Source organism: Cololabis saira, chromosome 14 (genome assembly GCF_033807715.1).
Source record: "Cololabis saira isolate AMF1-May2022 chromosome 14, fColSai1.1, whole genome shotgun sequence".
NCBI lineage: Eukaryota > Metazoa > Chordata > Actinopteri > Beloniformes > Belonidae > Cololabis > Cololabis saira.
The window spans coordinates 6,818,333-6,832,589 of record NC_084600.1 but is presented as its reverse complement, the minus strand read 5'-3'; the positions used below and the strand labels follow the sequence as shown (position 1 = coordinate 6,832,589).

At 39.4% G+C, this 14,257-nt stretch overlaps 1 protein-coding gene across 3 annotated transcripts; it reads right to left on the bottom strand.

Moving 5' to 3' along the window:
- Positions 1–4,834: 4,834 nt before the first annotated feature.
- Positions 4,835–14,249, bottom strand: snx12 (sorting nexin 12). Of its 3 annotated transcripts, none has more exons than XM_061739489.1 (5): positions 13,845–14,249; positions 11,738–11,833; positions 11,276–11,400; positions 10,839–10,929; positions 4,835–5,658 (listed from the first exon to the last, which is right to left on the bottom strand). In XM_061739489.1, the coding sequence occupies exons 1-5, from the start codon at positions 14,007–14,009 to the stop codon at positions 5,440–5,442; spliced, it is 696 nt and encodes a 231-aa protein (XP_061595473.1). In that variant the 5' UTR covers positions 14,010–14,249; the 3' UTR covers positions 4,835–5,439. The 3 variants fall into 3 exon arrangements, with proteins under 3 accessions (XP_061595473.1, XP_061595472.1, XP_061595471.1); XM_061739488.1 differs by lacking the exon at positions 4,835–5,658 and adding an exon at positions 8,422–8,634 and having other exon boundaries at positions 13,845–14,248; XM_061739487.1 differs by lacking the exon at positions 4,835–5,658 and having other exon boundaries at positions 10,668–10,929; positions 13,845–14,247.
- Between the last annotated feature and the right edge of the window lie 8 nt (positions 14,250–14,257).

Genomic DNA, 14,257 nt, shown 5'->3' with positions numbered 1-14,257 from the left:
GAAGAAAAGGGAGGGATTTTGTTTCATGTGAAGTTGTGAACACGCACCCAGTGACCTGGACATACCGGAGGGTTTTCTGTGTAGACATGATTTCCAGAAATACTCGCCCAGGCTCTCAGCCTGAACAGCTGTCTGCCCATGATGACGTGGCGGTCGGTGCTACGACCATACTTGTCCTTTTATCATAACTGTCTAAATCTATTTATTATCTATTATCAGTTCGTAAGCTTTAATATTGCCACATTTCATCAAAATATGACGTATGCATGATGAAATTATACGTACTATCTAAACATTTTATCAGTGTTGTCTGATGCAACATGGGACCCAGGTGCCATCATTAAAGAAACAAGTCCATGGTGAAAAAATATTGAAATAAATAAGTTACAAATGCATTTGCTCACATGTTTGTTGATGAAGTGTAGACAAAAGCATGGATTCAGTGGTCTCCAAGCCTTCCGCATTGCTAGATGACAGGGTGACCATACATGGCTACAATGATGTCTTTTCTTTTAAGTCTCTGTGCAGACACGTTTCCTCACAGACATCCCTGATGCTGGAGCCTTTCACAAATGTGCTGCATTTTGTTCTTGTCTCAAAAATACAATATGGAATACAATGCAATGCAGACTGGGGCTGGAGATCCTTTCTGTTCACCAGGGATGAGCAGTGTTTATGATGCATGTCTTTAAAATATATATTCCAAGTACAATAATGGGATTTCATAATTTGCATTGGAAAGCTTGCTTTTTTTCTAATGAAGAAAAGCCTAATATCCATCCATCCATTTTCTATACCCGCTTTATCTTTTGCAGGGTCACGGGTAGGGCTGGGGATCGATTCAAATGTCAAGAATCGATTCGATATTGATTTGGCTTAGTGTTATTTAAAAACATTTTGAGCTGTTGCCTGAATTATATGATTGCAAAATAACTAGTGAAATAATAATTTCACAATAATTATTGTAAAATAACTAAGAAATAAATAACTCAAACAGGCCTTTCAATATCCATTTAAAGTGCAAAAAAAGAAAGAAATTGCAACAGTTTATGCAGTAAACAAATAATTTTAGCTTATCTCATTTATTCTGTCACCACGCACACATATTGCCATGAGGCACCAGGCATTTTTCAGAAGTGTCATGACAAACTGTGTTTCCGACTACTGGGATTAAAGTTCACCGGGCGAAAATGTAATGATGGAGAAAAGAAAAAAAAAATCGATCTTTAGACATAAGAATCGATTTTTAGGAATTAATATAAGAATCTATTTAGAATCGGAAAATCGATTTTTTCAACACAGGCCTAGTCACGGGGGTCTGCTGGAGCCTATCCCAGCTCATCACAGGGGGGGCAGGGCTGCAGACTGGAGAGGTCGCCAGTTCATCGCAGAACAGCTTAATATTTTGGTTCCAAATAGTTAAGAGTTAAGTATCTAATAGTAAAACATGAATACTTTCTGAAACCTCTATGAGATAACAGAGAAAAAATTATTATTAGACATTAGAATAGATTGCAGGGAAAAACTCTAGACTAGCACAGTACTAGATGTTAATATCTAACATTCATCCCGATCATTTCCGCTTAAAGTCGGCTGTGTAGAGGATGTAGGATAGCTGGGTTTCACATTTCATCACTACACTGTGCCATGAGATGATTTAGCATGTTAAAGTCACTTTATGCAGCAAAACCAACTCTGACATCATGGGGGCAGCATGTCCCGCGAAAGTTCCCGTTAGTCTGTGTCAGTGCACCTTGACTGGAATAAAAGGGTATTACAAGATGTGCTGGACTGTCTCCGCTCATTCATTCTTAGTGGCTTGTACTCAAGCCACTGGATGTGTATGCCCCCCCCCGTGGTCAGAAATGGTATTACTACATCGGGTGGCTTTAAAAACCACCATATGCTGCACTACCGTAGTTCTGTTCCGCTAGATGGTGTAGATTTATACATAAGTGTATATGCATATATTTATATATATATATATATATATATATATATATATATATATATATATATATATATATATATATATATATATATATATATATTAATATATTTTGAAGCTTATTTTTTGATACACTTACAAGAAAGGTATTTAGTGTTTTATTTTGAACTACATAATGATGTAATTTGGTCCATCCCTGCTGCACACAACTATGTAACTCACACAACTCACTCTATCTGAGTGATAACCGAGCTCCATCACAATGTTCTTGTCTTTGTCAACACTCACAACAAACCATCAAAACGCTGCTGTGCTTTTCGTAGTTGTTGATTGCAATAATTGTTCTTGTTGTTTTAAATCCGCTCTAACATTTTACTGAGCTTTTATGATTAACTAAACCAGAGGTAACTTTGAATAAATGAATTTGCACTTTTTATTTTCTCGATCTCCAACAATCCCTTCCTGTCCAATGGTACTATAGTAGCCACTCGTCTCTCCTTTTGTTCATGCTCAGTCACGCTGCTTTAGGTTGCTCTTTCAATTCATTTCCACTTTATCAAGTTAACCCAACTAGGTGTCTCGGCAAGTACAACAAGCGTCACGGTTGCACACTGGGCTCTGTGGTTAAAATGGCTAAGAAAAACACAGCCTAATCTCTGCAGTGGCCCTCTGTCCCATCCTGTCGGCCCACTGTCATTACCCAGGACAAGGCCAACACATCAAAGCTTACACGTTTTATAGGTCACTGTGCTCATCCACCAGGAGCGTCATGGCTGTCGTATGTATCCCAGGATATCCACACATTCTTTCAGATCATTCATTTATTCCCTTCTTTCTGAACAGCAGCATCCATGCAGCTTTATTCCCTTAAGAAAAGTTGTGATACCGGAATGTTCAATCAAACCAGACTTTTTCTTTTTACCTAAAATGGGCCTTTGTGCAGTTCAGGACAACACCAGGAATGCATTAATGTAAAAATTTGGGATTCGGTTGTCCGATCATGTGGAAACCACAATTGTCTCCAATTACAGTCATCGCTACTTTGGACAGACTGCAGTCAAAGTTCTACATCACAAGATCGCTATTCTGGGACAGGTTTAATCCACCTGTAGCCAGAATCCCCTCCCCCGTTAATCCCTGTGTTTCCTAAAGACCAAGCCAAGACAGCAAGAGAAAGATTAGAGGCCTTTAAAAATTAATGTTGAGTGGAACTCAATGTTAAGTGCAGCAGCTGGTTCTCATACGATTCTCTCTTTGGACTAATTTGGTTTTTTCCTTTCATTTGCTGTTACCGCTACGTTTTTAAACTGTCTGTGTCTCAGGATAATGATGCTTTTGGACCTACACACAATATTATTCTGGATTAAAAGGGGTCACAATAAGGATAGGACATCTCCATTTACCAAGATTTTCCCCTTCTCTTATCGTGAATTTATACTTAATTTGAACTATTTTGAATATAGTAAGGACTGCAGCTATTCATTATCTGCATCTATGCCAGTTTTCAGCTGGCGACAGCCTCCCTGACATTCCCTTGTGGGATGTTTTGGTAAAACAGGGAAATTCCTCCTCCCACAGTGACAGCACTCCCTGAAGCAGAGACGAAAGCCCAAACCATGATGTCCACTCCACTTCACTGTTACAGGGTTGATACTGGTAAATGTCTTCATTTTTGTGCCGTATATAATGATATTTCTGAACAATTCCACTTTTGTTCCATCGGCCCACAAAGCATTTCCCCTTTAGCGTTGCAGATTGCCGGGTCTTAAGGTGCTGCAACACTTGGGTGAGCAGACGCTTCCTCGACGGTGTTCTATCATGGACACCCTGCATTGCTAAGGACTCGTGTATAGTTTGCTCATATGCAGAGATGTTTGACATCGATGGCAGTGATGTCTTCAAGCTTTCAGCTACAGGACTGTCTCAGAACATTTTAATATTGTGATAACGTTCTTTATTTTCTGTAATGCAATTAAAAAAACAAAAATGTCATCCATTCTGGATTCATTACAAATCAACTGAAATATTGCAAGCCTTTTATTATTTTAATATTGCTGATTATGGCTTACAGTTTAAGATTAAGATTCCCAGAATATTCAAATTTTTTGAGATAGGGTATTTGAGTTTTCTTAAGCTGTAAGCCATGATCAGCAATATTAAAATAATAAAAGGCTTGCAATATTTCAGTTAATTTGTAATGAATCCAGAATGGATGACATTTTTGTTTTTGTAATTGCATTACAGAAAATCCCAATATTCTAATTTTCTGAGACAGTCCTGTAGTTTATTAGTCGCTCCAAATCCCCTCACCTGATTCATCTCATGAACTGGGTTCAATGTGTACATAGAACAGATTCAAATCAGCCATCATTGAACTCATTAATCAGTGGGTTTTTTCCACCAGCACTGGGAATATTTATTGGGTTTCTTAAAAACATAATAATTTTTGTTATCTTAAGCACATTGTGTTGGATTTTTGTGACTAAGATGGTCAGATGATGTTTTATGCAGAAAAAACCACAAGAAATATTAATTCCAGGGGGTTCACATACTTTTTCTTGCCACATACTGGTGTATCCATAATTGTCTCTATAGTGTTCATAATTCTGTTATGTTCAACCACACTCACAAATGTGACTTTGATTTATTAAAAAAAAAAAAAAAACAACTTTTAAATTTAAATCAAATCTTTTAAGCTCTCTTTTCCCATTTCATGAGTGAATTAGTTTGGAATTAGATCTGCCGTTTGGCAGCCCTTCATCCAACTCTTCTGCCTCCCTCCCGATCCTCTCAACGCTCAGCGTGACACACTAATCACAACCTGAAAGGTGGATTCACTGAGCTTCATTCCTCCTCTCCAAAACCCAAAACAGACATGACACGGTAGGCAGCAGGAAATTTAATTGGTAGACAGAATTAACAAGGCAGTTCCTCATCACCCAAAGTGGAACTGCAATGACAGCTTGTATTAATATATTTCACAATAATATTGGTAAAGAATTAAAGAGCTGTAAATAAGCAGAAAATGGGCAATTTTTTCCCCCCAACAAACCAGATGCTGATTGAGACTTTAAACAGTGAGATTTTGTTCATAAAATGAACCTCTTGTCACAGTGTTTAATTATGTTTGTTTGCCTAAATTAACTTCCGATAGCTGATTTAACACAAAGCCAAAAAATAGGTCAAATGAAACAGAGACATCAAAGTTAAAACAAGTAATTCAGTATAACAGCATGTGCAGAATGTAAAATATACTGACTGGAATGACTCGCTGCTGTCTTTTCCCATGATGCTACATGTGGCTCGACTTTGGAAGGTATCACCAAAATCACATCTTTGCAAGCAAAAAAAAAACATCAATGACAAACTGGTAATTAAGCTCTTATTTTTAAATCTTACATAAAACTTTCAGAGAGCATAATAACCTTTCTTCCAAAGAAAAAGGCAAAAATAAGAAACACAAGTAGCATGTCTTTCTCATAACTGATGAATCAAAATGTTTTTACACACCGCGTGTGGAATGACTGAATGAAGACACAACGTAAACTTATTTTATACAGTGAATCTCTTAATTTCGACCAGGAGCAAAAGCTGTTTTTTTCTTCTTCCCTGCATTGCTGATATTTTTCACTTCTGATATTCCCATCCACATTATAATGATGTGATGTAGAAATAAATGTACACAGGGCAGGTGCTTCGGTCTGTATAGTCTTTGCAATAGAGAGAGAGAATGAGAGAGAGAGAAAACACCATGAGGAGTAAACACAAACATGTTCAGCCTATAAGTGGATTCGCTCAGAGCTCTTTCAATCAGTCTCCTTACACAGAACGCACAGACGCACGATCACTTATCACAAGTAGAGCAAATACGGGTTGGGTCCGTGCACTGAAAGAGCTCCATCTTTCCCACAATTTTTGATTAACTGCTGAACTTTTCATGTTTCGTTAAGAGGTGGCAAGAGTCTCAACTTCACAGTAAAGTCAAAGACTATGAACTTACTGGACAAGTGCTTTTCATACTATTAGTCCATGTTCCAGGCCAGATATCAGCACCACTCAAGGTGACAAAACTTACTTATGATTTTTGAAAAGATCCATGTCTGTAGATGATATTCTGGTATGATAACCTTCCTGAGTGGCAGCTGGATCAGAGTTATCAGCTCATGGAGTTCAGAAAATTACATTTTAGATGCTGCTGCATATCCTGGTTTAGACTCATGTACAGGATATCTGTCAATGTTTCACTATATTGTCTTTGGTATCATTTTAAGCATTCATTCAAGCTAAGATGGGAATCTTTCTGACCAACATAGAGGTCACTGCAGCTCTTTAATCTATAAACAACACATTAACAACACACACACAATTTTCCCCTAAATGATATACTATCTTTTATCCCTGTGTCATCTAGGAACAACAGATACACAAAATACAAAAACTGGAATACTCACAGGAGCATAAGGATTCAGGAAATGTATCACATCTTAGCTTGAATGAATGCTTTAAAAGGTCTCCTTTAAAATGATACCAAAGACAATATTGTGAAACGTTGACAGATATCCTGCACATGAGTCTAAACCAGGATATGCAGCAGCATCTAAAATGTAATTTTCTGAAGGTTTTGGTAACTTCATGAGCTGATAACTATGATCCAGCTGCCATTCAGGAAGGTTATTATACCAAAATATCATCTACATACATGGATCTTTTCAAAAATCCTAAGTAAGTTTGTTCACCTTGAGTGGTGCTGACAGGTGAAATTTTGGGCTCTGGCCCCTGGACTATGCAATTTGCCTGAAGTAACATTTAACATGCTTATTCCTCCTATTTAGTTAAACTGAGACTTGAAAGTGTTGCTCAACAGGCTCTGCCACCAAGTTTAGCTTCAGCACGCTTCCACAGGCATTACACGGGTGGAAATGGATCAGTTCAATAAAATTGTGGTGGAAGATCCAACAGGAGCTTTCGAGTACGTTGGACTGCATGCAGCTTTCATGACATGGTGTCCAACCCTGAACATGTTTGCTGAGCAGAAGGGCTGCCGTGCAGCCGACTGCACCATCAAGCATCATGCAGTGAACATTCTTCTTCTCTTTTTGGGTCAAGCTCCACAATGACTGCGTTTCCATGCATCAATAACCCTTTTAAAACCCGAATATTGGCAATAACCCAAATTTGCACGGCCATGTAAACACCAATAACCCCTTTGAATAACCCGAATTTGCTCATATTCTGGTTTTTAAAAACCCGAATATGAGCCCTGGGTTACTCCTTTTAAAACCTGAATATTGGGTCATGTAAACGCCTAACAGAATATCCCCATCAAACGGAACAGGAATCTGTTTTCTGCTCATGCTCTGTTCACAAGGAATCCTGGTCTTTTGAGTCCAGGAAGTTCTTATAAACACGGAGAAACCAAGACCAGGAGGAGACTAATCACTTCATAAATGTAATGAAGGATATGAACATTTCTGCATTTGTAGACAGTAGAAAATACCGGGATAGACAGATTTAAAAGAAGGTGAGAGAAAAGTTGCGCAAAGCAGCATTTGTTTTGAATTTGGATACAGGAAGAAGAAGCAGAAATGACGGGAATTGCGTCATCACGTTCTCCGTGCATCGCTGGTTTGATCCAGATATCCTGAATGATTAATTACCATGGAAACGGAATATTCCCAATGTTTCAGTAACCGGAATATTAGCAATAACCCCAATTTTGACTGCATGTAAACGTAGTCTATGATGCTGTGAGCGCTTTAAGACTTATGACCAATAGACAAGGATGAAAAAAAATATATACTTTTTAACTGCTGTTATGTAGACAGTTAATTCAAGATATTTTGCTTGCTGGATATAAGTTGTGTCTTAATAAACTGAAGAGGCGGACATGTAATATTTAGCTGGCAGACTCATGCAACAACTTGGACATGAATATGCAGGCTATCTCAATATTTACATGATTGCAGAAGTGGTAACTTTGTTTTTCAGACATTTTGCACAATATTCCAATGTCTGAAAAAGAAAGCAGAAGAAAAACAAATCACCCAGAGATGAATCAACAGACGGGCTAACAAAGGATCAAAGTTTGTAAGGAGAAAATAAAGTCAGCGAGCAAGTGTGTCATGCAGGCAATGATTGGTACAATTAATGGCGATATATTGGTATTAGTTTGAAGAGGAATATTTTATAAAAGCTTGTGTTATGTGATGACAAATACTTGTTCCCAATTAAACAATAGTTCACATAAACTCCAGCAGTAGTGATGGGTTGGTCCCCCACTGGCCCAATGTTGGTGAACAGAGAAACTTCTGCAAGCCAGATTATGCCGTGGCCAACTGACTCTCGTGCATCTATTTCCATTTAAAAACGTATATACATCCATGCTAGCTATAAAATAATGCAAATCTGGTTTGAAGAATGTTCTTCCTCTTTAAAACACCATGATTTTTTTCCAGCTTTTTTTGGGGGGGGGGGAAATTCTGGTTGCTTTTATATCACAGCCAGGGATTATGTGATGCATATTTGCAAGATAAAATGACAGATCTCTTGGAGATGTATATAAACATGGTTTTAATGAGTATCTGTGAACTATCGCCTTTAGCCTTTGCAGTGCCCATGCAACCACCTTAACTTCCAGAGAGCTCTTAGAGGCAGAGTAAAATAAAGCAAACTTACTTCATTCATACCTATGAAAAAAAAAAAGAAAAAAAAAAGGACAAAACAGGATCAGAATTCTCATTGAGTCTGCACACATCTCTATGGTAAACATTGGTGCCAGCACACATATTTAGATATTATTCTACTTTATTAACATTATATTACAATCATGAGTATACAGTCCCCAGCATAAATGAATACACCCCCTTTGAAAAATAACATTTTAAACAATGTCATTGAAAACAAACAATATTTCCAAAATGTGCACAGGTTACGTTTAATACAGCATCTGTTGAACTTTTGACTTAAAACAAAGGTTAATAATATAACTCAGATGCCATATTTTTCAATTTTAGTCAAATTAGTGTGGTGCAAAAATGAGTACACCCCACAACAAAAACTACTAAATGTAGTACATTTAGTACTTTGTATGGCCTCCATTATTTTTAATGACAGCTTCAAGTCTCCTGGGCATGGAATGCACAAGTTGGCGACATTTGGCAACATCAATCTTTTTCCATTCTTCTACAATGACCTCTTTCAGAGATTGGATGTTGGATGGAGAGTGATGCTCAACCTGTCTCTTTAGAATTCCCCAAAGATGTTCAATTGGGTTCAGATCAGGTGACATACTTGGCCACGGAATCACTCTCACCGTGTTCCTTTTCAGAAAGCCAGCAGTGGCTTTAGATGTGTGCTTAGGATCATTGTCATGTTGGAAAAGGGCACGACGACCAAGGGCAAGAAGTGATGGAAGCATCTTAGTTTTCAGTATAGAGCAGTACATTTCTGAATTCATGATGCCATCAATGAAATGCAGTTCCCCAACACCAGCAGCACTCATGCAGCCCCACATAAGGACACTACCCCCTCCATGTTTCACTGTGGGCACCATGCACTTTTCTTTGTATTCCTCACCCTTGCGACGCCAGACAGTGTTGAAACCATCGGTTCCAAAAAGATTGATTTTGGTCTCATCACTCCACAGTATAGAGTCCCAGTAGCGCTCACCTTTGTCGGCATGTGCCCTGGCAAACTCTAGACGGGCTTTCTTGTGACTGGGCTTTAGGAGAGGCTTCTTTCGAGGACGACACCCATGCATGCCACTCCTCTGCACTGTACGGCGTATTGTGTCACGAGAAACAGTCACTCCAGTTGCACTTGCTACTTCCCTAGATAATTGCAGGGAACTTGCATGCCGGTTTTCTTCAACCCTTCTCATCACAAGACGCTCCTGTCGTGGTGTTAACTTCCGTGGTCGACCTGGACGTCTCTGTGCAGTGGTTGCAGTTCCATCTTTCTTAAATTTTTGAATTACTTTTGCAACTGTATTCTTACTAATTTGTAAGGTTTTGCTGATATTCTTGTAGCCTTTACCTTTCTGGTGTAAAGAAATGATTATCTTTCGCAGATCTGGTGTCATTTCTCTTCCATGTGGTGCCATTGCGGACAGCAGGAAATGGGAAGGGGTGGTTTGCTTTAGGTAACCCCCTTTTGTAGCCACCTGCCTAATGAACACCTGTGTAATGACTAATTAGACTCACCTGTGGTTGAATGCTTGTTCAATTACACATTGGGAGCCTAAAATATAGCTTTGCTCAGAGACCTACAGTGGGGTGTACTCATTATTGCACCACACTAATTTGACTAAAATTGAAAAAAATGTCATCTGAGTTATATTATTAACCTTTGTTTTAAGTCAAAAGTTCAACAGATGCTGTATTAAACGTAACCTGTGCACATTTTGGAAATATTGTTTGTTTTCAATGACATATTGTATAAAATGTTACTTTTCAAAGGGGGTGTACTCATTTATGCTGGGCACTGTATATGACACTCAAAAGAAAGTCTGACCGTATCATACAGTATTTTCATTCCTGAAATTTATGATTAAGAGCCAAATATTCAAGACACAATGACGACGACTGTGGGGGGGCCTTCCTTAGTGTACACTTATAAAACAAATGCACAAGGGGGGGGGGGGCAGGAATCACAGAGCTGTCTGAGATATTGTCCATATGTGCAGATATACATACTAAAACTCCATGATACGGTTTATATGACTTTGTAATGATATAGAGAGTAAGAACAAGAGACCAATAAAGCAAAAAAAGAAGAAAGACAGACTGAGAGAAGTTCTGCAGGAAGAGAAGAGCAAGAGGCCGTCCACTCAACACCCCACAGTTACACTCCTCCCAACCACCCGTCTCCCTCAGTAACCCTAGTGTCGTACTTTTCCAGGAATGTAGTTACGGTCAATGGATTCCTCTTGCAGAAACATGTGAAGACAGCGCTCATTCTGGGCCAAAGGGTGACCTGCAATTCTGCAGAAAAATGCACACAGACAGCAAGAAAGAAAAAAAATGCATTATACTCTCCTGATTTTCAATACTTTGTCGTGAAATGTTTGTCAAATGCAATCGTGGATTAATTAGAAGAAATGTTCTTTTTTTACTGGAGCAAAACCGATTTGACAGAATCTATTGTGAAATTCTGTTTATTTTTTGCCTAAAAAACTCTGCAGAAAACAACAACAGCTTTGAGACAAGATTTGTGCTCACTTTAATAGCGCTTTATACTAAGATAATTTTAAGTTTAGATTTCACAAAGCAACACATTTTAAGTGAAACTATGTGTTGTTTCATTTAGGGAGAAGTGGGGCTGTCTGACCTGTTGATGAACTGCTCCAGGCCCGATCGCCGCTCCTCGATGAAGGACTCCTCAAAAAGGCCCTCGTCTCCACGGAATGGCAACTGTCTCTTCAGAGCTTTGCCCGGCAGAGGTGGTACTACAATCTGAATGTGGCACGGGTCAATGCAAACAACCAACCCCCAAAAAAACACATACCAACCATGCCCCAAATAAATTAAAAGACACATTTAAGCTCAAGTGACAAACCAAGTTTAAAATGAAAATACAGTTGCAGATAAAAATAACATTAAAAAAAGCAACAAGAGAATACTACATTTTCATTTTCTCTATATTACCAGATTGCAAAACTTCAAGCATTGTAACTGGATTATATCTTTCCATCTTAGAATAACAGATTCCATGTTTAATGAAAATATTTCTTCACTTCAGGAAGCCTTTTTTAAATCTTAGCCTGAAATATGATCAACATGGCTCACTCACCTTACTGTCTCTTTCCAGCTCATTCTTTAACCACTCAAAGTCACTGTATCTTCTCCTCACACATGAATCCTTTAATTTGAAAATGGGCAGGTTTGTCTACAGAGAAAGAAACATGTAAACCATTGGTTTATATTCAGTGTCATCGCGGGTACAAGGTTACTGTTAAGCCTGTGAGAACAGGTCCTGCCACAGATAGCACACTTGACTGTTGACAGTAAAATCTGTAATTACGGCAACATGCCATTATCTTTATTCATATTTGGTGCTGGTGCACCTGTATTTTTCTCACCATTTTATAAGCAACAAGTTATGTTAACATTAAATGTTCACATAATGTCTCCAAATAAAGATATCAAATATTTAAAGAAGCCAAGCGACAAGTGAGTAAAATCATTTCTTAAGACATATGGCGCGTCCGAAATGCCATACTAAAAAGTATACTTAAGTTCGGCACACTTTTGAGTAAATATCAGTAGTGTGCATTAATTCGGACGTACTATTAAGAGCGCACACGTCACTTCCTGCCGTTGGGAGGAAGTGACGTGTCACAGCAGCAGTAGCAGCTGTTACCATGGTAACAGCAGCAGTAGAAGCACTGCTCCGCTATTTCCCGTTTATTCTGGCCGAAACAAGATGACATTATAATTAAAAAAAAAATATATATACGAATATTATAATATTAATATTATATAATAATATTATTATACTTATGACATATACGTATCCACTAGACACCAAACGCCGCTGCATTGCATTGTGGGAAGTTTCTGCTTAGCTAGTGTCCATCAATCCACACTAATACATTTCTCCGGAATGAGTATGGATAGAGCATACTATTGAGTACGTACTAATGTTTCTGAGGCACTAAACTAATTACTCATTTTGCATACTCATTAGGGTGGAAGTATGGGATTTGGAATGCAGCCACAGTTTTAAACACAAAAAAGGTGATAAAGACAAATTGTGGTTTATATTGATATCAAGTGATTCATATATTTAACCATGCTCCAGTGTACATTATACTAACAATGTCCACAGTAAGAAATAAGTATGTAGTTTTCTTTCATTAAAAGACGTCATCTTTTAACTTTACTGTTGAGGCTTTGTTTGGACTTGTCTGTGCTTGTAGACAGGGTTATCATTATTATGGGGGGAAAAAAAGCCTACCTGAAACTGGTTAACCTCCCCCATATAATCTATTCAAGTCTGGCAATACTAAGAATCAATCAATGACAGCTGAGAATAATACAAAATATTCAATATGTGACAATAGTAACTTTTTTACATTGAGCCTTGGAAAGCCACGCCTGGGAAGTTGCAATGACTGTGTCTGTGTAATGTCAGTGAACATGTAGAAATGTGCTGTGTTTGGGATTTTTCCTCCTCCCTCGCACTCTTACAAACTCAACTGAGGAAGTGAAACTGGTTACTGGTACTTCCACTACTACTTGTATCACCAATGTTCTCTAATGATGATGGTAAAAGTAATAATAATGATAGTAATGGTGGTGGATGATGAGAACACCAAACCTCTTAATAAACACTGTTGTTCTTACCAGTGGGTCAGATTCATTTAAACAGGGTTACTGCTCCTTTTTCCCCTTTTTAAGTATATTAGCATCGTCTGGTTTGTTTCATATCATGTCTGATAAAATGTCTTGTACTTAAAGTGAACAAAAACGAGATAAGTTGTGTGTTAGTTGGACTGGCTGCACTTTGACAGGAACACATACATGTCCACTGGTGCTAACAGCTAGCTCCAGTCCTGGCTCTCATTCTCCTAATTAATCACTCCAATGACTTTGATTCTAGTAAGTTAAATAACTAGTGGTAAGGAGTGGTTTATTTATATACACCGTTGCCTGCTCCCACCACGCCAGCATGTTGCAGAAACTTCCCCCAGTGAGCCTGGCCGGCTACACCCAGCAGCTAGCCCTCTGCCCACAGGCCGCGGCCGGTCCCCGGCGCTAGAGTTCTGCTGGCGCGGCGTCCCGAGCCCCCAGAGGCGGCCGCCGCCGCCACCGCGCTAGCCCCGCATGCTAACAGGCTAACAGGGTTGCAGCGTGATTACTCAACACTGTGTTTGGGTCGCGGGTTCAAAACCTACCCGCATCCGAACTTCGTAAGTAGTGTACCGGGTCCTGCCGACCCCCACGATCTGGGGGTCGTACACATCTATCTCCAGGAAGTTGCTGGGGGGGCCGTAGGCGTCAGTGAGGTCCTGGGGCTTGGAGTTGAGCCGGCGAGTGTCGGCGACCGCGGGGTCTGCCATGGTGTCGGGCTGTGGTGGAGAGGACCGGGGGAATCTGTGGTGGAGAGGACCGGGGGAATCAGAGCAGAATCAGAGCAGCTCGGAGCACCTGGACCCACGGCTCATCTGAACCATCCACCCCTGCGCTAGGACCGCTGTGCCGGGGAAGCAGCTCTGTGTTCGGGGCCCCGCCGCCCTGCACCCTGCTATCGGTAAATGCGTTACTAGTTCCGTCCTGTGGAGGAGACGAGACTGACTGCGGACCCGGA

Bases quoted from the DNA above. Each gene is read 5' to 3' on its own strand.
- snx12 (XM_061739489.1), bottom strand. From the start codon at position 14,009: ATGGCAGACCCCGCGGTCGCCGACACTCGCCGGCTCAACTCCAAGCCC. The intron at 11,401-11,737 runs GTGAGTGAGCCA...TGCCACATTCAG, and splicing joins AGCTGGAAAGAGACAGTAAG to ATTGTAGTACCACCTCTGCC. The intron at 10,930-11,275 runs GTCAGACAGCCC...ATTTTTCTGCAG, and splicing joins CTGGAGCAGTTCATCAACAG to AATTGCAGGTCACCCTTTGG.